Raw genomic sequence first — 24,668 nt, 5'->3', positions numbered from 1 at the left:
TTGACATGGTTTATGTGTTTGTCTTCAGAGAGATCAGCGGTGCTATAGCCCAGACTGAGACAGACCTTTGCTCAGTCAGACAGCCGGAAGGTAACTGATTTACAGACAGCATCTGAGGGGAACTTTTGAGCATACACACACAGACACACTCCACCCACCTCAGGGCAGCCTCACAATAGCACCTATAAATAGGGATTGAAGCAAGAAGCTAAATAAAGGGAGACAGGACAAAGAAGTAGGTAAAAACCATCTGGAGACACTTAAAGGTGTAAAATACATCTTTTCTCAACTTTACTTTGCAGCAAAACCCGCCTGTGTGTGTTTCTCTGGGATGGAGGGTTATAAACATCCCAGTGTGCTAATGAGTGGGTGTGTATTGTTTTTTAGAAATGGACAGTGCTCTTTTGTTTACGGTGAAGCAGTGATGACGCATGGTCAAATGTAATGGCCCTTCAGACCACACTTGGTTTGGGGAGTTTGTGAAATGTGTGCGCTGGTGCATTCCTCTCGCATTCCTTTCGCATGTTTTGAGCTCATTACCTAAATCGTCTTTACGTGATGATTTCCAGAGACTTAAAACTTACTTCATATCCATCATAGGGAGCATGATTCTCCTTTTTTTTGCAATTTGTTGACATCTGGCACTATATTGATAAGGTTGACAAAAGCATTTGTGCATTGCTTATGCTTGGTCATTGGTAGGAACAGTAAGAAGACTACAGTGCTTTTGAAGGTCCTTCAGGAGACTTTGTTTATTGTGCAACCCTCAAAGCCAACTGCTTACAACAGGAGCTCTCACCTGACCTTCATGGCCTGCAGGTTATAAGAACATGAAGGATATTTATGAGAATGGCAAACATGCTCCCCCAGTGACTGACCCACATGACCAATTCAGTAAGAAATCAAGAGTATATTGGCAGCCATGATGAGTGCCCCAAGGTGAGGGACAGTGAGAGACTTGGCTGTTGATGAAGCCCACTCTCGTTTTGCATTTGCATTTTTGCATTCTTCACATTCCTGTACCAGAGGATGGGTGGAGGAAAGGAAGGGTGTGTGTTTGTGTGGTTGGGTGGGGAGGGAGAAAGACATATCAGAGTTAGATTCTCACTGTGGTGTTTGTTCAGTGATAAGAGTGACAACAATTTATGGGGAAGCTTTTTCTTGTGTCTGTGTGTTGGCTCAGTTAGTCCTCCAGGACAGGTTCAAGTCTACGTATGAGCATACTTCCTCTTCCATAAGAAACCTCACTAGATACACAAAACACTAGAAGCTAACGTCACTAACCATTAATCTGTGCATTGTCCTGGAAATTGTTTTGTCATTGTTGTTATCCTTCATAAGTTGAGTTTAACGAACTTGCAGTGGTATCCCTGGCAACTGAGACGCTGTAATGATATACACTAATGATGTTATTTATCAGTGCTATGCTAGTGTTAAAAAAGTTATCTCATTCAATGCTATGTCAAACCAAAATTCTAGGAAACATATGACAACAAAAACAGATAATAGCCCAGTAATCTTGAAAAAAAGAATAGGTCAGAAATGTTTATTATTCATACTCTTTAATACCCTTTAAAATCCCACACAGACAGAACCCACAATCACAGAGGAGAGTTGACCTTTTTTTAAGACAAGAATGTTTTTCATTTGTAGATTTGAAAATACAGACTGATTAAGAGAAGCTTAAGGACAGCATGATTTATTTTTCGTTGAATTGTAAGTAAACTAGCATGTATTATAAATAAACTACAACACAACCCTGTCATGAATTTACAATCAGCCAAAACATTAAAACCACTGACATCGATCAGCCACAGCAACATTTGAATGTTGTCGCTGATTTCGATCCAGCAGGTTGCGAGGTTGGGCCTCAGTGCCTCATGCCTTTGACTTTATAGTCAGGTTGTTTCAAGAGAACAGGAACAGAACTGAGTTTGGGCTTGGCCCTCCAGCAAACACGTCATCCCTGAACCACTCCATAGTGAACCCTCTGTCTGTCTTGCTTTCTCAGTTTCTCCTAAAGTCACTGTAACAAACACACACGCACACACTCACTGTGGATCATGTGATACTCTGAGCTAAATCCACTCGGGGAGTTGAACATTGACTCTCTCTGGCCTGAGATTTTATCGTTGTGTTAAACACACATTTCCTGGAACTGGTCACCCCAAGTGCAGTTTTACTGTATTTGAGCATGGAAACAAAAATAATTATCATTTTCTGGGGAAACCCAGAGTCTCAACTCTTTCTATGAATCTATGGTCAACTTCCATTGTAAGGTTAAAAATACCACTGTGTCTGTACATAAAAGACACACACACACACCACAGTTGTTTTTGAGAAGCTCTCTGTGTCACACCCTGGTAAACAAGATAGAGCATCTTAACCACTGGGGAAAAACAGGAAGCTTACTGGCCTCAATCAGAGTGTGCATTGCGTGTCATCATCAGCTTCTATGGCCTCACTGTGTGTCTTTGCACACAGTATATTTGTTTACCATATCGGTTAGTTCACATCTTGGTTTCCATAGTTGCAGCTCTTTGAACTGTTGGCAGATGTTACTGATGGAGAGGACGATTGACCGCCCTGAGAAATTTGTCTGCACATACAGAGGTCATGTCCTCTGCTTCTTGTTTCATCTTGACATTTCAAGCCACAATGCTTGAGGTTTTCATCTTTCATAGTCGAATTTAAAGCTTACCAGCCAACTCGATGCACCCAAAATCATTTGAATGTGATGACACAAAAGATCCCAATCAGATGACTTAACAACACTTCTACTGCCTTTGTCAGAGTCAATATTACTTATGAAATGAAAGGAAATACAGCCTGACATATGTTTAATTGTAGCTATGAACCAGGCTTTCATTTATTAAGTAATTACCTTTTTCCGACTGAGGGAATATGTTCAAGTCCAACATATTCAAATCTCTCCTGTCATAATGTCCATTTGAATTTAAAGTTGCAGTTGGCGATTCTGCAGAAAGATATGTGATTTTTGAGTCTCATTCGCATAATTTTTTAATAATGCTGCTCTGGATGGGTGATGCATGGTATCAATGGTCTCTGTGAATTGTTTTTCAGCTGGATAAGCACAGATAATGTTTAACTGAAACCCTTTGATGAGCAAGACCCTATATAACAATTCTAGTATTATCCTGCAACCATCATGTTCCTCATTGATCAGTCTGATAATTATTTATCCTGATTAACCCATCAATTGTTTTGTCTATAAAATGTTAGACAATAGTCACAAATGTGTGTGTGAAATTCTTTGTTTTATCTCAGCAACCAAGAATTTTATATTTTCTATCACACATGACAAAAAAGTGTGTAATTATAGATCATAGATGATAATCACTAATTGATTTTCTGTTGATCAACTAATGGTTTCAGATCTCCCCGATATTGCCGTACTGAGTTGAAAGGTAAAGCAAAGGTACGAGGTTAAACTTGATTTGGGAGTTTAACTTTGAGTAAATTGTCCTGGTAATATCAAGTGAAATATTACAAGAGGGAAAATGTACAAATTGACAGATAAATAGAAAATTGTTCTGAAAAATTCTGCAGTTGATAAGTCAAAATTAATACATTAGCAATACATCCTGCTTGATGCTCACAATAGTTTGGACTTCCACTTTACTGCATCAATTCTTGTAGAAATTCTTTAGTTAGGATGATATTTGTAATTTTTTTTGTGCTAAAGGGATTCAACACCAAGTAGATGTGACTCGGACATTCTTGTAGGTGTGAATGATATTTTTCTTCACCACAAGGTCTTTTGCCTGTGCAGGCATTATGCCTTCTCAATGATTTCTAAAATTATCTCCAAATTGACCTTGAGTGGAGGAGAAATGATTAGGTTTCATAGAGAAGAGAGACAGAGGGAATAGATGATAAGAAAAGAGAGATGGTGAAGCGGAGTCAGCTGGGGCTCTTAGCTTTGAGCGTTCTGTACTTTCTGTTGTCTTTTCTCATATGTTGGGGCAGTGGGGGCCAATTACAGTGTGTGAGAGAGTTTACAGCAGATGATGCAGACTTGCGCTCAGTGTATAGTCTCTCACTAAAAGAGAAAAGCCACCTCTGTTTCCATTCTAGTTTGTTAGATCAACCACTTTAACCACTTCCCATGGATTGACATTCACTTGAACTAGTTCTTTGAACTTACGCACAAACTCAAGAGACAGCTCCTAGACATCCCCCACATTGTTTGATCAGTTTGTTGTGTTTTGTCTTCCATCAGATGCAGTGTCCCAGCCACTATTCAGACACCCCCAGCAAGGAGCAGAGTCACAGGAAATAAGAGACTTTTGGAAACAGCAGGTACAACCCTGTGTGTGTGTGTGTGTGTGTGTGTGTGTGTGTGTGTGTGTGTGTGTGTGTGTGTGTGTGTGTGTGTGTGTGTGTGTGTGTGTGTGTGTGTGTGTGTGTGTGTGTGTGTGTGTGTGTGTGTGTGTGGCTTTTCGAGACTGATTGCAGGGATCAAGTGCAGCTGGAGCTAGACTTGACTCAAGCTAGAGGACAAAGTCACAGTAAAAGGACAAGAGCTATCATTCCATCTAGCAGATGTGTTCAGGTAGATCAGTAAGCAGGGATTTGCACGTTGCACATTGCATTCTCTGTAACCATGCACTGCAGGCACACTGTCAAACAGAAGTGCACAAGAAGAAGGTGCAGGTCATAGCACCAACACAGTGTAGCCAGCACTTCATGAAAGAAGTTGTCAGTCTCATTTCTTAAATAGCATAATGTGACCATGTATAGATAGATACTTTATTATACATTCATACTGTCTTGTAATTCTGCTTGATCTTTCTCTCACAAAATATGAAATATTCAAAATTTTCCTCCGGGGGAGCATGCCCTCAGACCCCCCAAGACGGGTCGTATCTTTCTCACCTATTTCACCCCTGACCAGTTTTCATGCCGTGTCTGTATCTGTGTGTGTGTGTGCACGTGCGTGCGTGCCTGTGTGTGTCCGTGTGTGTATACATGCTGTATCTTGCAGTTATCTTGACCTACTTAACTTGTGATGTAGTGTGTATGTGTGCATTTGTTTCTGTGTATAAGTGGGAGAGGAGGAATGAGGCACTGACTTGACTGGAATCTGGCAGAGTAGGCCTCGTCCTGACAGGCGGGAATATGTGGAAGTCAGCCAGCATGCTTTATTGTCATGTCAGAGATCAGTGTTACACTACCTGAGTGCACTCTCACTGCATTGCTTTTGATGCATTATGTCCTCCTATTTGTCTGAATTGCTGTAGAACTAGTCCGGATAGGACAACAAAATGGATCTTGTGTTTTTATTTATTTTTTTAATGTCACTGCAGCTGCCTTGTGTGAAAGTTATCAGCATGATTTTGCTTCCTTAAATTTCTCCTGTAGCTTTCTTGGCTCTTGTCAGCACTGTAAAGTCTGAAGTGTTTCATCAGGTTTGAGCTGTTGCTAAACTTGGCTGTCATTTCCTCGTCACAAGTATTGCACCCTGTGCCACATTTAGACAGACTTTGGAACAGTGTGTCCTTATTGCAGGACGTGCTGTGCAGCACAGTGCTATGTGTATACATATAAAGAGGTATGTGTATAAATATGTGGCCGTGTGTGTGCGTGTATGTGTGTGTACAAACGCTTACTCCATCACTGTAGTTGCCCGGTGAGCTCGTGAAGATGCCCTTTTTAGAACAGTTGTGGTGATTGGATGAATGGCTCTGTAAATTTAACCATTAAAGTCCTGACCTGCAGCACTCTCAGCTCTACTGACCCAATTTGTCGATCCAGCCCTGGCTGTCACAAGTTGAGTGTGTGAGGCTGCTGCTTTCAAGTGCAGCATGGTTTGTTTGTTACATGTTGTCCTTTTTTGCTGTTGTCTCCTACAACATGCTATCCTCCTCCTCTACTTTTGAATCAAACAAGAGCTGCAACAGTCAGTTCATTAATGAATTAGTCGATTGGCAGAAATTTTAGATCTGCATTTGATAATCATTGAATTGTTGTAATCTGTTTTTTTGGCTCATCCAAATGTGAATATTTTCATTTTTCCCTGGTCTTCTTTGAGATTAAAGCGACATTATGTAGAAATTAGAATTTTGTGGTGTTTGGTGTCGCCAATAGTGTATAAAATTTGTCAGATGTAATAAATGTGCTAACTTCAAACAAAACTTATTCCATGATGACAGTAAGTAAAGGGTAGGGTCTGGACTCGAATGGGAAGGTTTCATGAGATAAATTTTGTTGTGAATGCTGGTGCTATTTGATTGATTGATTGGTTGATGTCTTGAAAGCTTGTATGATGAAGTAAACATGTAGGTGGAACCTACATTCTCACTGTAGTTACATAGTGCAGAAACAAGTGGCTGAGACAATGACACCATTCAGTCTATTACAAGACACTGAACCATCAGAATGATTTATAAGCTGTTAATAAGTTAAAAGGTAAATAATGATGCTTTAAACTCCATGGGCTTTTAGAACTGTTGGTTGGATGAAACAAGCAATTTTCCCGTTTTCTAACACTTAATGGGCCAACTGATTGTGGATGGACCGACTGACCTTGTCTGATTTTTGTGGCAGATATACAGCGTCCTTTTTCTGACTGTAGTCACCACTCTGTTGTGTCAATCAGCACCCTGACCACAGCATAATCTGATTGGTTTAGACATCACAACTAATAGTGTATCAACACTGAATAACCTAAATCTGCAGTGTAACTAGTAACTACAGTTATCAAAGAAATGGTCACTTTGGTACAGTACTTAAGTACATAATAGTTAAGTTCCATCATTGGTTGTCCAAAATTTTGACGCTAAGAAATGTATTTTTACTGCAAAAAATGATATCCACTCTAAATAACCTTTAATGGTCTCCTTAATTACTAATAATCAGGTATGGGTCGATTCCTACAACTGATGGATGAATTAATCAAGAAAAACTGCCATAACAATCGATGATGAAAATAATCAGTAGTGGCAGTTCTGTGTCATAAAGTTTTGTTTTTTGCAATTCACTGCCATGATGGCATGTGTGCCAGCTGCAGCAACTCACAGAACAAACACGGTCTTAACTTCCTCCTCTTCTCAGATGTAATGCTTTATAATTGTTCTTGTGCAGGTGCAGCTTGCCCGCATAAACCCCCATTTCCTGCTGTCCATCAGTGCCGGTGGCCAATAACCACCAATTATCAGTACAGATGCCTCCCACCTGTGCTCTCTGTTTGCCCTCTCCCCTCCTTTCTTCACTCCTACTCAAATGTGGAAAAATAACTTGATCCAATTACTCATGCTGTGCTCTGTCTCCTGTGATCTTCCCACCAACACTGTCATACTATCACCACTGCACTGCAGGATCTTCACATAGCTTCCCATAAGAAAAATGAGGAACGTCTGTGCTGACTTGTCTTTTTTTTCTTTATTCCAGAAATGACCTGAGTGTTCTCTTTCTTGCTTTTAGTATTAACATTAAGAAGTGTGTTGAAATCATTTGACTCACAATCCTAGGAAGCCCTGCCCTTCTCCATTCTTCAGATTGTGTTTGGGTGCCATTATCTGTATGCCACTGACCTTGCTACCCGAGGCATTACAGAGCTTGTGTATAATTAGACTAGCCCGTGTTTTCAGCTGGACAATAGAACATGTAGTGCTACAGTTAACTAATTATAGATGGAACATGGAGATGGCCAGTTTCCTTGCATGCTCGGCAACATTATATTTGATGCTTTTGTGTATCTGTCTCCATAGGAAACAGTGATAATACAATATATTTGGCATTATTCTTGTTCTGTGTGCTTTATTAATAGTTGAACAGAAAAGGACCCTGTGTGTAGAGTTGAGCAGCCCAGACAGATGGATGGATGTTTAAAGTGGAGAGGCAGACATCAACTTGTCATTTACTGCAGCAAAGGCTTCCCAGCAACCCGGTTACCTCTATAGCGAGATGACAGCCACAGCCAAGAAATCTCTCCCATTTCCAGGCTTGTGTGTGTGTGCCATTCAGCGTCAATGTGTGGCCCTTTGTTTATGAGGGAGATAAATGGTGGTTTGGCAAGATGCTGGTAGACTTATACTGAAAAATCAGCAGTGTGTGTGGGAGCCATCCCCACTACATTAACGGCAGTTCAGTGTTATATTTGTCCATTTATTTCCAGTCTTTCAAATATTGAAGGATATAATCAGCATCTACAGCCGATCAAGCCTGTTTGTGACTTCCCACTTCCTCAGAATCGTATTGCAGTGCTTTTGATAGTGACCTCAGACAACCTCTCAATCAGCTCTGTTCTTTGGCTGAACTTGTATTTCACATTGCTCTATCAGACTCCTTTGTTGTGGTTATAAACAAGTTGCTATAAACGTCATAAACGGGTTGTTCAAAACATGCTTTGTCCTTTTTAAATAATGTCAGAATTGACAATGGTACAATATAGATATCAAATAGGGGCTTTCAAAATGTGCGGTGCATCTCTCTGTGGGATGTGTGCATAGGAAGAGACAAATGTATAGGATTAAAATGTATTAATGTGTTGCACTGCCAACATTTTGACATCACTTAGGCTGTCTTGTTGACATGTGCAGAGTGGATGCAATTGGTCGGGCACAGTTATCCCTTTTCTTGTTTGAGGACTTTGAAAATTTAAAACCACTGGATTAGACTAATCTATTAGTCAATTTTGTTGCCTAAATCATTTTTTTAGCAAGTTTGCTAGTTTCTAGTGTTGAAGACTTATACAAGTACATCTTTGGGTACTGGACTATTGTCAGACAAAATAAGCAATTTGAAGACAGAACCTAAGGCTCTAGGAGCTTTTGATCTTTTTCTGACATTTTATAGACTAAACGGTTTGAGTATTAATGAACAAAGCATGTGCAGATTATTCAATAATTGCAATACTAGATCAAATGGATTATATGAATTGCTCAACTTGGCATCAGGAGATTGTAATGGACATTTCTTTGACAATTTTCTGACTTTTTTTCATTTTTCAGTTTGAATTGGAACAGATCTGCTGTCATCAGAAATATTTACTGCAGTGTTGTCAGCTATGCTTGTAACATCTCTGACAATACCAGATTGAACCAGCTGGTGATAAGTGAAGACAGATTTTATTTATAGCTAGTAAGTAGGTTTAGTGCTAAGACAGGTTCATGTTAATGGAAAAATATTGACCTAAAACAAAAGATAAATAACACGTCTGCATCATGTTCACTTCCTAATGATGGCTGTTCATTGTTTCCTCTTTGTCATAGTTTCCAAGGAAGGCTTCATCTGTCCTTTAAAAAAGAAAAAAAAAAGTTGTTGTGTCAAATGGAACAAAGGCTAATCCATGTCACCCTCATAGAGCAGCTGTTGGTGCACAATCCTCCTCAACATCAGGACAGGAAAAAACATACGGGCCAGCCACAACCTGTATTTTTTAAGATCATTGGATGCTGAACTAAAGGAGGGTGGAGTGTAGCCCGCAACACTTCAGTTATTCAAATAGTCCCTTTACAGAGAAGAAAACAAGGAAATAACCCATATTATACAATTCAAAATGGACCTTCTGTCTTTGTTTTGACTTCATCAGGTGTATTTATAGAAGAGAAGGATGTATTTTTGTAAAAAAATGTTCTCAGAAATGGTCTTGGCTGCTTTGAGTCATTGTCAAGAGCAGACGAAGCAAAGACAAATACATCCAGTCTCTGTGTGCTCTAATTTCTTAATTTCCTGTTTCTCAGAATCAGATTGGCATGGCAGGTTTTACATATGTGGTTTTATTTTCAGCCCTGCAATGCTTTCTCATGCCTGTTTCGGAGCTTACTTTGAATAATGACCCCGGGATGTGATAAGAGTTTGCATAGCCTCTAGCTCTTCAGTAAAGGTATGGCGAACGTGAGCTTTGAGTGCTCTGCCTCCATGTCTCTGAGGAAAGCTGGTATATACTTACTGTCGTATTGACTTTCATCGGAGACGCTTGGGCTGAAAGAAGCAGCTTATTTACATGTGCTCAGGCATTGACCCATGTGGCTGTGTCTGTCTGCGTGCATATGGTTTTTTGAAGCAACTGAAGGAGTGAGTAATAGGCGGCTGAAGCTACACGTCACATACTGAACCCTGCAGTAAATCATGCGAGTGTTGTTGTTTATTGTAGGGGGACACTGTGTGACCAGCGCCATATGACCCTGTTGCCCCCTCCAGCCGCAGTGTTTTTACTGGAGCTCAGTTTGTGGACTGGTCTTTGAGGCCAAACTGGTTTGTGTTTGTGTGTGTGTGTTTGAGAGAGTGAGTGAGAGAGAGAGAGAAATGTTGTGAGGGTTGTTGGGGGCAAGGGCATTACAAGGGTAGTGTTTGTGTCGGGCACGGGACCGTCCTTGCTGGCACGCACGTACACATACAAGCATGCACACACACTTGCCAAAAACAGTGGCTTATTGTGGACGCCAAGCCCAGTTGGGTCTACGCACTACAGTCACACATTGTATCACCCGCTGCCTCTCTGTCTCTTCCTTTCTCTTATCTTTCTCTCTCTTTATCTATCACAAATAACTCTTGTTTTTCTTCCTCAGTTACTTCCCTTTACTTTTAATCTTGTTTCACTTCAGTTTCTGACACTCTCATGACTTCATGTTCACACTTTACCTGTACATTCAACTCACGGCTCTCAGTCGCTGCCCTTGTTCCCTTCTTTTCATCTTTCAACTAGCCTTTCTTCAGGACATGCCTTCCCTCTCTAGTCTTCTTGTATCATGTCCCATCCCCTCTTCACTTCTCATCTCTGAGGGAGGTGTGAGGAGTCTGACAGTTGAGTCATGAAAGGAGAGCGGCTGCTTATATTGGTGTGTGCGTGTCTGTGTTTGTGTGTGTGTGTGTGTGTGTGTGTGTGTGTGTGTGCGTGTGCATGTGCGTGTGCTTCTCCTCACTTGTCTTGTGTCTGTGAAGTGAATCAGGCTCTGTGGAACATCACACTTGCACATCTAATTTGCTACATCCCCGCCCCTCACACATACACTGAAAGAGATGGAAGCTACAAGATGAACTCTTAATCTGTCCTTATTTTGCAGGCCGTCTGCATAACTTTTCAAATACACATTTTTTAGCATGTATATCTGTATGTATATCATAATATGTATTATATCAATGCTACTTATTGCACCAGTGTCTTGTATTTTACTATCCTGTCATTTCCTCATAATGCCACCTAAGTGGTAATATCAAGGTATGTTACCATGGTCATTAATGCAAAGCTATTCAGTCCTCTTTTGCCCCCACTATACCTCTGGTAAAAACACACTATGTCAATGATGCACTACTGTCCCCAAATGTTCTCTTGCAACATAATGATTCCCTTAACACTTTCTCTGCATCCTGTCGGTTCAGCAGCTGCCAATTTATTGCTTTCTTGACATAGATGGCTCATGTGTGTAAACAAGGATGATGACTACACATACAGGATGCACATCTATAAGAGTGAGAGGTATGTTCAGGTCAAAGAGTCTGCGCATCAGAGGTCTTTTCACGTCTTTATTAAAGGTCAAATATCATATAAGTTATAATGGGTTTTCATCAGGGCAGACTTCACAAGTTCATGTTCAATATGAATGAGTTTCTGGTGTGCAACAAGAAGTCTGTGTGTTAGAGGGTTTTTACTTCCCTCTTCATATAAAACTGTGAAACTAAAAACACTTCTTGATGCAGCAAATGAATACAACAGAATTATATCTTGATTTTTTTGATAATTGCATAAGTACATCTTCCTCTTCCGTTATCACTATTTTAATGCTAATTGCTGTTCAGTATATTGTGCATCACAGAATTGCCTGTACTGTGACACCACCAATGTATTGGACATTTCATGGTAGTCCTGTGTCCAAAGTTAACCTTGTAATTTAATGAAGCACATTAAGCTTGAAGCTCCACGTCAGAAAATACTGCAGTAAATAATGGCATGCATTGTCAGTGCCATCGTTCAATAAGCTTATGCAATGTCACAGCATTTGTTTCCATCTAGAGTTGCATTCATTTTTTAACAAGATCTTACACTGATGTTACTGAGTTGGGCCGCTGCGTAAAGTCTTCCCCAGCACATTCCAAACACTCAATGGGATTATGATCTGGACTCTGGTATGTGAAAATGATGGCTCACGCTCACAGGTTGGTACACAGCTGACAGCATTATTTGACAACTGTTAGAATTCTTTTGCAGAGTCTGAAATATAAAACATGTTTTGAGTTATTTCACACTTTTTTGTTTACTACATAATTCCATATCAGTTCATTCATAGTTCATAGAGTCTTACAATGTAAATAGTCATGAAAATAAAGAAAAAACTTTAAATGAGAATGTGTGTCCAAACTGTTGACTGGTAGTATATATATCTGCCCTTAGTTGCCAGTTTATTTGGTACACCTAGCTGATTTTACTAATATACTTTAATACAACATCCCCCCAATGAATCCTCAGTTGACACTGGTGATAATTTTCACTTTCTGTTGCAACTGAGTATGTATACCACAATAGAAGAATTTATACATATGCGTGGGAAAACTCTGAGGAAAGACTGCTTTATACAACACACACACACACACACACACACAGATGGGTAACACAGTTCAGTGTGTTTTAGGCAAGTTCAGACTAATGCTGCCTTTAAAGTGGAACTTGTGAGATCATGTTTTCGACATGGGAAGTTTAGTACGTAATGTGGTTGTTGTTCAAGCGGTTTAACTTGAGAGCACCGTTGCTAGGCAACTGATTATAAAAAATGAATGTCGCCTTGTTCTCTTTTCAGAAATGATAAATGTTGGTATTTTCTGCCTTTCAGTGCACTCTTGAAGGTATGTTCTGTTAACACCACAGCAGTGATGTCAATACAGGTGCTTACCCTCTGCAGTGAAGGGTTGTGCTGTGACATAACAGGACAGGCCTTTGATTAGATTTGAGTCGTTGATTTTATGCCAACCGGTGGCCCTATCCTGTCTGCCTGAAAGCCCCGATGACCCTAGGAACAACACTGATGATGCATCCTAGAGATTTATCTTGCAACCCTCTGCATGTCTTCTGCTGATTCCTCTCTGTCTCACTGCATCAACTCAGTGACCTGGTCTTCCTGATGCAAACACAGAGGAAAATGGCCATGAGTGCACATTAGAGCCCCTAATGTCATTCAAACTTGATAAAGTCACAATGCAGACTTGCACTGTCACAATCTATCTGGTAGTGACTTCTCCTGATGTCACGGATGGAGGTACTCTGATGTGTTAGTGCATAGTTGTCACAAGAGATTGATGATGATCTGATCTCCTTTTCCTATTCATGATGTAACAATAGCAATGGATTGGATATGGTAATGCCACAGAGTTTTAATGGTCACGTAACAAATGTCACTCTGATCACAGATGACTTGTAACCATCTAAAATGTAATGAGGGAAGAAGAAGGACTTTTGGACAAAATGTTTCAGTAAGAACATCATAATATCAGACAGTAATGACATGAGTCGGATAATTGTGATGTAGCAGTAATGCTGAGTGAAACTGAGTACATCTTCCTCTCTTATCTGTGTTTTACCTGTAGTCACAGAAGCAGCATACACAGAATACGATTCGTAAGAGTGTCTGTCTGTATTTCTGTATTTCTCCAGCTTCTGTCTTTCACACTGTTGCCTTTGTATCTCTGTGAAGTGCAGTCATAAGGCAACACAACAAGCACAGAATGGTGCTTTGATCAAATTGAAACATTTCAAACTTTCTGCATCTGTTCTCACATCTTTGGGATGGACTGCTAATGTGTGTGGATTCTAACTCTGTTAGTGCGTGAACAAACATTGCTCTACATACTCTCAATGCACAGATATTTTATCGGCTCCTGTTAAAAAAAAAAAAAAATCATGTTTATTCAACTAGAATACTTCAAACAACATAAAAAAATAACTCCTCAGGAATAAGAATAACAGGGCAGCCTGTGACTCAGCGTTCATCATCTATTTATGAATGACTGGTTGGGACTTTTGCTCTGGTTATTGTTTGTCACTCATTTCCTGTCGAGTGTCATTGCTTCCTGTCTGAGGCAGACATGTGCCACTGTGTCATTGGAGGCGGTTAGCACGACAGAGCACTGTTAGCTGTCCGGATGTGGTCGGTTCACACAGACAAACCTTACAGACACAAAAGTACACACACACACACACACACACACACACACACACACACGCCCACTCATTCACTTCATTCATGTTTCTTCTCAGATGCTGTGTGTGTGTACGGAGACAAGTTGTTCCCGGGTGGCTGTGAGAATATCATTACAGGGGATTTGGTTTCATGATGCTTCCTCATTCTTTCTTCCTGTAGGAAACAGCACTGAGATGAATATTTGATCAGTAAAATCAGATGAAACTGGGCACTGTGGGAGAACTAAGGTAATGAAGAAAGGAATAGTTGTAGGATGAAAAAAAAGAGATACTTACAGCCCTGGAAATTATTTACGCGACTTACGTCATGAGTGCAACATGAAAGGTCCCACTTTAATCCCAACACACTGCAGTCACTTTGTACAAATGTTCATACATGCACACAAACATGTCTAGTCACTGACCAACAGCAGTGTGTCAGAGTTAAAGTGACTGTTACACTTGAATGTGTGTTTACTGTCTACAGCCACCACCTACGTCCACTCCTAAATACAGTAAGTGTTAGTATGGCTTGACTGGTGACTCACGTACACACACACGCTCCAGCCACAGTACACAGACACACCCCCCAGCAAACTGCTAATCCACTCGCTCCCCAGACAAACACATACTGTTGAGCTTAACAGCTTCTCTGTTAACCTACACACACACACACTCACAAGGCCAACACTCTCTAATATTGAGCCAGATTTCAACACAGTAAGCATATTGTGCACAAAGCTACAGCCGCTGTTCATTCATTTCCAAATCTCTGAAAGGTTACCTGAGGTAGTGTGTGAGCTGTGTTTCCAGTAATGACTGCCAAAGAGAACAGGTACTCCCTGAATGAATGGACCGTTAATGGACCATCAGTTATATTATAAACAATTGATTGTTTAGTCTATAAAATGTCAAAACTGTAAATATAAAAAACATCATCAGATTTTCCCAGAGGACCTCTACCGTGCAACCAACAGTCCAAAAACAGAATAGAAATAATCTTTGTTCGTCAAATGACTTCTGACCATCAGATGATACACTAATAAATAATAACTATTGAATACAAGAATTTTCTGTTTCCTACTAAACAACATCTTCACACAGATGAGCTGGATGGAGCCATGGTGATGCATACACACCACCCCACCTACACCCACACACACATACACGCTCACTCTGCCTGCCCAGAGGCGGAAATGCTTACTCAAGCAGTCTCAGTATTGCCTGTGTGTGTATGTCTCCATGCTACAGGAGTACAGTGATTGTAGTGGCAAGGTGAAGAGGTCTTGGATCCTTTTTGTGAAATTTATTTTTAGCACAGTGCGGTAGAAAATGTGTCACAAGACCCATAATCACCAGACATGACCTTTTACACACACACTAACCATTTATGTTAGCCCTTCTCTCATCAGTCACACCCACAGACGCGTGGACACACACTGCATTGTAGAAAGCCCCACAGGCCTCTTACTGTCAGACAGAGAGAGTTTTAGAAAGAGAGTGCTGAGTAACACTAGTGTTTAAATAACCATAAATGCATCTGCGCATGAAAGCCTTCACACAGACAACATGTCACTGTCACTGGTTCAGAGGAACTTCTTCCAATCCAAGCAGTGATTTTCTGCTTATGTGTTATGAGAGATATGACCTTGTGGCTGCATTGGTTGCACTGAATTACTTTTGGGGTCTGTGTCCTAAAATATAACTATAATATGATGTAAATGTAATATCTGTTTAAATGTGATCCAATCCATCATTTAAATTGTCTGATTACACCAGATGTAAAATGGTTTTTCTGAATGGCTGTCACTGAGTCAGATTCCAGTAGTCTATGAGAGAAGTTGCTCTTATTGTGGTGGTGCAGTGCCGCCAGAATCAACAAAAAATGAAAGTTCCTCATAGTTGCTTTAGATACAGTGATCACCTAAAAAATATATTATGAATACGTTCAAGGTCAGTCTCCATTTTAAAGCTTGTGATTGCCCACCCCTACAGTTAACTGTATGTGTGGGGTGATGTACTTTGTTCTCATCTCTTTTGGAAGTCAGTAACATTATAGCAAAAGCAAACTGTCTGTCTCTCAGGTATGCTTCCCCCTGATCCACCGACTCTCCTTTGATTTACTGACACACCCCTTTCCAGATATTTGATCACACAGGAAGAGTCAGAGATGTGAACAGAGATGGCAGTTTCTCTTGCTCATCCCAGGCAGTTGCATATGAAAGGCTACTATTGGAACTATGATGAATCTCCTAAAATTGCAATTCAAATTTTGAATTACAATTTTTTTACAGCTCTTACATCATTTTATCTTGGTTTGCACGCAAAGCAATTGCAAGCAGAATCATATTTCTGCATTTTCAAACACAAATAGTCATCAAAGTATGCCTGGGAGCTGTGGACTAAAGGGCCTATCGTAGTGAAACATGGTTTACTTCTGCTATTGTCGGCTACCTAGACGGATCCCTTTAGGCTCTTCTGTTTGTTGTCACTTGAAACTCTCTCTTTCTCCCTGATCCTGCCAACGCACTTGTTCTCCTCTGATCCAGCCGCTGAAACCTGACCTGGCAGCAGACCTCTGGCTGTGTGCCACCACATCCTCAATAACCCTGCTCACCTGTGTCTATACAGCATGTGAGAGCAAGAGAAAGAGAGAGAAAGAGGAAGACGCTGAGTGTGTCGGCATCACAGCAGGATGAGACAGTAGTCAAGCTGTCTGGTGTGAAAACGTCATTCTCGAAGCCCAAATTAATGAGACAGGTGTTTAGATGTATAGACGTGTACACACATGTACTTGTTCCTCCATCCCTTAGCACCCAGTGTTGTCAGTGTGTCAGACAGACATGCTGGGTGTCATGTTTCTTTTCATATGTGTAACTGTGCACCTTTTGTGACGTTGCAGGCTCACCGCTGTCTGCCTCTAAATGTTCATTTGAAAGGTTCCTTGTGTTGCTGCATATTTTTCTTGCTGGAACTGTGTCTCTGTAAGTGAAACATTGTCATCTGTGTGTTATTTCCTACACAATCACCCCTGTGTAGTATAATGTGTGTTGTTGTTTGTTGTGTTGAACGGACCTTGTCTGAGTCACCCCTTATCACATGTAGCAACTGTAAAGTCCCTTCAAGAGATTCCAGACGGCAATCCACAGTTTGAACAACACAGAGCAACATACACAAGATTGTTTCCATTTGCATGACTGATAATGTTAAGTGGCTGAGGTTGGGGCTCCAAATGCACAGCAGATATGGCACCATCCTCGGACACGTGGCGCAACTACGGCTCATCTGCTGCTAGCTTGAGCACTTAACTTCAAGGGGGAAAGACCATTAGAGGCAATCAGGGCTGTCATTTTTAATGGGCTGATCGAGACAAAATGGAGATGGACCTGTGGCCTAGTGGAAGAGTTAATGTACCAGGCCACTTGAGGACTAGGTAATGAGAAAAAGGCAGGTGGAAGTGGTGTGACTGTACAGCTGTGGTTGTGGCACGAGCCCAAATGGAAACCAGGTTGTGGGCTGAATTTACACCATCAGCTGGGAAGCCACTTAGTGCAGCTTAACTTTTAGTGTTTCTGTGCATTTGTCTGTCTTCCTTGAATTGCATGTTCATTATGTACATTGCATGCACTCAATTTTGAGATTCGAGTCTTCCGCATGTCTCATGGCAGACAGAAATAGCCTTGCTCAGCCAGCGCCTTTGAGCCTGTGGAGAGGACCTGTGGCAGGCTAGCCCCCTCCTGCCTCTCTTGATAATTATCTTCATGGCAGACTGTTCTGTTTTTGTGTAAGCATATGTGTGTTTTGGGACATTATCCATGGTGCATATTTATCAGCTTGCAGCTTTTATGCATGCATCATCCATATATAAGTATGAGTGTTTTCTTTGTGTGTGCGTGTGTGTGCTCTCTCTGCCGGAGGGGACAGATTGTCAAAAGAGGGGAGGGCAGGCTGACCTTTTGTTCTGTTTGCTTAGTGGGCATTCCTCTGAGCACTGGCCCTCACCCAAGTTAAAGCCATCAGCCACACACTGGACTCAGCACAGTGATGCCCCCACAGGGCTACAGTGACACTGAATCATTTGCATCTGTCAATTTGTTGGTAATGAAAAGGATAGGGGAAAATGACCCTGCATGTTAAACAGTGCAATGGTGGTTTTAATGCATTAGCGAATGGTTGAAGTGTGCTTTTCAACATATAACTGGGTCGTTTGACGAACATCAGAAGCTAAAGCTTCACAAGATGAATCGTGTCTTTTTGAACTTTGTCACTTTTGACTGATAATTGGCAAGGTTTGCATTTAGGCACAGTTTTTCTTGTGCAGATCCAAAACATCAGCTTTATAAGCTCTTTTACTCACACTATGTGTCTTTCTCACGCTGAATTTATGTTATCTGTGCTTGAACTCTCAGGTCTCTGACTTAAAGTTGTTCACATTTGCAGTTATCTTGATGCTTTTAACCAGGCCTAAACAGATGAGTTAGCTGTGAGGAATGGCCTGATGGTGCTCTGGACTACCACCCCTAAGCCACAAGATTTTGTAATATATTCACATATACTCAGTATCAGTCTAAACTGTGTGTGTGACTGTCTCCTCTGTTCCTCCAGGTCCTTATGGTTGAGGTGGTGTGTGGTGCCCCTTGCCATGCCTCCTGCCATGACAGACCTCCTGGACATATGGGCGGCCCACTCGCCCCTGGCCGGCCACGCTCTGGACCAGATCACTGTGGATTTTCTGCTGCCCACTGGTATCTACATCCAGATGGATGTTCCACGAGAGGCCACTATTCAGCACATCAAACTGGTGAGTGAGATCTATCCACATCAGTTGTATTTGAAGTCATATGTTCTTTCATCTTTGTTTTTACAACATGTCATATGAATAATGGTTTCTAATAAAGCCTTTCTTTGCTTGCTTGTCCTGACTTTATGTCCTGGGATGCCTCCTTGGTCTGTTGTCCTAAAGAGGACACACACACACAAACACACACACACACACAAACACACACACAGAGTCAGAGTCACAGCTGGTCTGTTAGACATTATCTAACGCCTGTTTTGACAGAGGTGACTGCGGCTTGTTTATGAATACCTCTTGCTCTCAGCATGCAAATAACTTGTGACATCATGCATTGCTGCAGCTAGTTTTGTGAAGTGGAGGTCAGAAGTCACTGGCTAGATGAGTCGTTTAGGAGTTGTTAAGGAAATGACTTACCCTGTTTACAAAGTGGCACAAAGAATGTGTTGGAGAAAAGGTGTTTGTATCATCTGGACATTGGTTCAGCAAATACTAGAGGAGAGTGTTTTCTCTTAGCTTTGGTTGGATCAGATCAAAATACAAGCTATTGCAGAAGTGGAATAATGCTCCAGATTGTGTCATCATTAAATTTAGGAGGTAAAAGTGTCTACTGAGTAATATATCCATATTATATCGGTATCATGATATGACACTATGTATGGTCTTAAATTTTGGATGTCATATATCATGATATGCCACAAGCATTGTCGTTTTCTGGTTTTAAAGTCTGCATGACAGTAAAGTGATGTAATTGAACTTACAAGACTCCTCTCTACTTGTATTTATCTACTTAAGCATTATTTCCATGCCACTGAAATTTTACTTATAAGTAGCAATACTCACCCGTACAAAAAATAAATAAGTAAATATTTATTGCAGTGTGTATTCAGGGCTGTTGTAATGACTGTCATTACAGTGTACAGCATTTGCATTTTCCTGATTAGTTAGTGTTTAACCTTCTCACAGCTGATATAAAAGCATACGTACGTTCATATTTTGATCAACGCAGGAGACATGCCCTGCATCAACACACTTTGACAGACGCCATTAAACAAAGCCTGAGGAGGTTGTTCTAAACGGCAAATAAACAAGTCTGGCTGTATATACATCCATGTCTGCCAGTTCATGGAAATCCCTTATGGCTCCATAACATGTACAAAGATACAGATCTGATTTCACTTTGTCTGACATTCGTAGATACTTGCTCTGGGCAGTAGATTTTCTTGGAACTGTACAGTGAGTGAGGTTTCTGTCCAGTGGTCAGATGTATATGCGGGTTTGTTGGCCTGCACACGTGAGAGATCTTCATTCCCAGAGGAGTGGATGTACAGAAGCAGTGGAAAATGCTGGCAAATTATACATCACTTAAGCAAGAAAGACAGAGGGAAAACAGAGAGAGCGCAACTCCTCCAGGACTTTTCTTTTTAAATGAGGAGCAGGATAAATGTGAGAAAGGGTATTATTTGAGCCGAAGGAGAGAATATTCATTTGACTTTTTCAGGTCTTCCCTATAACTATAACTCCCTGTACAGTACCAGACTCTTAATTGTTTATTAAGAAGGCGATTAGATCAGGTTTAAGAATGACTGTCTTCATTCATGCTCTTTAACATCAGATCAGATTTCTCAGGCTGCCCGTCGGTTGTTCTAAGATGTTTTGTGGAATTTACCATTATCATTGGAAGATCTTAATTGTCTAGTTGTGATTTGTTGAGACTGCAGGCTTGTATAAAACAGCTTGTAAACACAGCATTGTGATACTTTTCTGAAGCTGGGTTGTCTGGTAATTAATTTCTAAGAAAATCAAATAATGAAATCCTCTATGCATTTTGCACGTGGTTTATGGAGAAATGTGATCAGCATAACATAAAATCACGAGTGTTCCTTTTTAGAGAAGATTTTTGATGTGATGTCAAACGTGTCCTCTTCCAGTATACCATAGCATAACTTTATAACCTCAGACAAACACACACAACTTGACACCCAGCCCTATGATCATGCTGCGGGGGCACAAGTACATGAATCATGGGTGGATTAGCTAGTGGACTGATTATTCACATCCTGATCGGCTCACCCAGAAACTGTGTCATGTTGCCATGATTCATGCTTGTTCCCGATGATGGAACATACACTTTTGTCAATATGTTACATCATTATGATGTGATTTTTTTTTCTTTACCTCCAAACGTACAGGTCTTGTGGCGTATTACTTCATTTGTTAAAATAAAGTAGTATAAAGCCTGTATTTTGATGAATATACCCCAGTGATGTCACTCAGTTGTTAAGTTGCATTATGGGTAATAAAGGGTAGAATAATGCATTGAATGAAACCAAAAAAGAGATATTGATCAATTTATTTTAACCCACTCATAATGAGTCCAACAGTGTCATCAGAGTAAAATGCGAGACCAGCTGACTGCTTTTTAAAACCTGGTGTCCACATTAATGCAATTTTAGTCACTGAGTGACATCACTGGAGACAATTTGTCAGATTTCATGCAGCTTCCTCTAGAGCCACAAAAGGCTTTATACTACTTTTTCTTGTATGTAGTTGTAGTAGTACTCACCAAGACCTGTAGGCACACTTTAATGTGTATGATTGATTAAGTCACCCTTTAAGGACCTTATTGAAAGCAGCATTTTATTGCTGAAGTAAATCATAGTTCCACTCAATCAAAAGACCTGTGATGGTCCTATATGTGTTAAGAAAGATGCCTTGTTGTGTTGAACCCTTATAGAAACCCTCAGATAATCTCATATTATGCATGGCTGTTGTTTATTCTGGTTGCACAAATTACTAAGCAGTATTTATTTAACTGAGTATAATGGAGACAATAAAATTACTTCCTATAGTTATGTCATGCAAAAGCACTTCTGTGAAACTCCTCTTCTCCCCCCGCAGCTCTTATGGAAGCAGGCTCAGTCGTTCCCACTGTTTCCTGCCCTGGGCGAGATGGAGAGCCACATGTTCGAGTGTGTCAACCAGGCAGCGGTGCATGAAGAACTGGAGGATGAGACTCGCAGGCTGTGCGACGTTCGCCCTTTCCTGCCGGTCCTTAAGCTGGTGACACGCAACTGCGGTCGAGCAGAGCGCCTGCTGGACTCCAAAATCGGCGTGCTCATTGGCAAGGGTAAGACAGCATCACTTCTGAGACTTCCCCTCAAGTTAAAGTTATCATGCAAGCTCTTACACACATTACTGCCCCCAGATTGATCCGTTTACTGTCCCTGTTTGACATCGCCAGTAAAGAAAAGCACTTAGAGTTGGTAAGTGGGACAGTAAATCTTCCCCCTGCACAACAAGCCTTAAGCACCTCCTCCACTACACTCAGTAGCTCTCCTACTCAGCAACTTTTATCCCAGCCGTCAGAGCTGAGGTCCATCTGCATCTGACCTCTATCAGTGACCCTGCTGTCAGATAGAGAAGCGTGAGGATTGACTTGACGTGTTCCCGACATGTCTTCCATCACCTGTCACTTTGTGTTATCTTTGGTGAAGATTAGGCTGTTTAGGGAAGCAGATGGGATTGATCAGTACAGTAGAAAAGCATCGTCCTCTGAGGCGATTAAACATCTGTTGACAGAACAGTTATTAATGCATAAGAGGAAAAAAAAATGTTTTACTTGATCGAAAGCTCCAAAGATAGACTCATATATCTATATCATACTGTATATCCCAGCAGTACAGTACCAAGTATAGCTACAGCAATGAGTCCATTAGTTTACAGGTAGAAAATGAATGTGCAGCTACTTTTATAAACTGAAACATCGTAATTTTACAGATAAAAATCACAAATGTGAAAAGTTGTTCCTTTTCTTTGTCATATATGATATCATATAGGTCTCTTTAGTTTTTGACTGCACAGCACTATATACCCACTACATTAAATTAAATTTGATGTAGCCACCCAAATAGATATAAACACTCAATAAAAGAACCAACTATAAGTGAAGTTGCCCCTACACACATTTGAACCTCTTCTGACAGTGATACTGAGGATTATGGAAGTCTTCACAACACAACAGACCTCTTCAGAGGCAAAGAGGGAGAGAGGGGGCGCTGAGTCTAATTGAAGGAGACTCAGACGATATTGATATTCTCCCCTCCTGGCTCCACTTTGGTCTGACATGATCTTTTAAAGGCTTTTGTCAGAGTAAAGTGGTGTTTTCAAGAGGAACCCCACAGGCTCGTCTGGATAGTCCCCACACACTCACACACCCCTCGAACCTCACGCAGCACACAGTAACAAACTATTACACACTCACATGGCCAACCATGTTTTTTCCCTGCAGAAACAGTCACACAAACCTGCTTGCACACCCACACAATGCTGCTAATGTGGTCCAGAGCGCTACCTTGAATGCTGAGGCCGGTCATATGAAAGTTAAATGGCTTTAAATGTCAACATGTTGTTTTCATTACCAAGAGAGTATTGTGCAGCCCTTTGATAAAAACACGAAGACAAAAGCTCAACAGGGAGCACGGAGATAAAGAATGATCAGCCAAACAGCAGTATATACCTCTGGCATTTGGAACTCATGTGAATATTTGGAGGCTCTGCTTTAATCCCATGACACACTAGTGTTTGTAATCTTTCTGACACATTCATTGATACTTGGTGCCTGGCATCAAGTGTTCCATGCATTTTTAATGAAAGTTAAAGTCCTTGAAGGTTTGTGACTATGAGGGGAAAAAATCAAGGCCTGGAAAGCAAAAATAGATCACAAATAGACATGGACCATTGGAAGCCAACACGCTGTCCTCTCCTCCTCACTTACAATCAGGAGGATTTTATGACCATGTTTAATTACAAAGATGAAGGTTGTGTGAGTTTTTTCTTCTAATTCTGTTTTTAATCAAACCTGTAACAATGTCCTTTCCTTCCCACCACTAGGTCTCCATGAACTTGATGCCATAAATGATCAGGAGGTGAAGGACTTTCGCAGTAAGATGTTTCGAATGAGTGAAGAAAGGATGCAGAGAGTCCAGATGATGACGTACACAGAGTGGCTGCAGGCCTGCTTTTCCCCACAGCTGGAGCCCACAGCAGGAACAGCCATCACAGATGGCCTCAGTGACCGGCCAGCTGACCTCAAAGTCATCATCCACTTCGACCAGTCTCAGGTCAGAGTTCTTAGTCCACTGTGACAAATGCTAGAAAGTAAGAGAAAGTAAAATAGGGGTATTTTTCTCTTGTCAGGCCATGGTTTTATTATAGATTGCAGTAATGTGGACAGATCCATTGTGAATTGGAAACATTCTAAATAATGGTAGCAGTAAGAATAAAATAACTACTGTATTCTACAGCATTTGTTGTTAGACCTTCTCTTAGGGCTCAAGGTTATAATTATTTGATGATGTAACTAATTGCCTTCCCATAAATTGTTCAGACACAATAAACTATTTAAAATGAATGAATATTACTGTAATATATACTTCAGGTCATTAAACATTATAGGTGTAATATTACAGTAAGTGGCACTTGGATAAATTACATTATGATGAGAGATACTTGTACTTCTTGGGAGAGAGCTAGCAGTTATGAAGAATTATGGCTAATTTATGTACTTATCTCATATCATCATTTTTCTAATTGAACAAGCGGAAACAAAACACTCCTTTGACAGACCCATTAGGCAAACCCATATTGTGCTGCCTGCACAACAACTCTGCATGCATAATGAGCTCTGAGTAACAGTGTGACTTACTGCACCACTACAGCACACAAAACCAACTTGTT

General features: G+C 40.8%; 1 protein-coding gene across 3 annotated transcripts in view; it reads left to right on the top strand.

Annotated features, from left to right (window-relative positions):
- The window catches only part of pik3cb (phosphatidylinositol-4,5-bisphosphate 3-kinase, catalytic subunit beta), a 52,833-nt gene that overhangs the window by 6,927 nt on the left and 21,238 nt on the right, over positions 1–24,668 (top strand). For 2 of the 3 annotated variants that reach the window (XM_037123769.1, XM_037123759.1), the window contains 4 exons: positions 4,244–4,323; positions 18,740–18,935; positions 21,831–22,059; positions 23,823–24,052. In XM_037123769.1, coding sequence (XP_036979664.1) covers positions 18,777–18,935; positions 21,831–22,059; positions 23,823–24,052 — 618 coding nt within the window. In that variant the 5' untranslated portion in view covers positions 4,244–4,323; positions 18,740–18,776. The remainder of the gene's footprint in view (positions 1–4,243; positions 4,324–18,739; positions 18,936–21,830; positions 22,060–23,822; positions 24,053–24,668) is intronic. The other variant, XM_037123776.1, reaches the window with a different exon arrangement.

This window comes from Acanthopagrus latus, chromosome 2 (assembly GCF_904848185.1).
Source record: "Acanthopagrus latus isolate v.2019 chromosome 2, fAcaLat1.1, whole genome shotgun sequence".
Taxonomy (NCBI): domain Eukaryota; kingdom Metazoa; phylum Chordata; class Actinopteri; order Spariformes; family Sparidae; genus Acanthopagrus; species Acanthopagrus latus.
The sequence above is the reverse complement of the archived record's forward strand: the minus strand, read 5'-3'. Positions and strand labels throughout refer to the sequence as shown.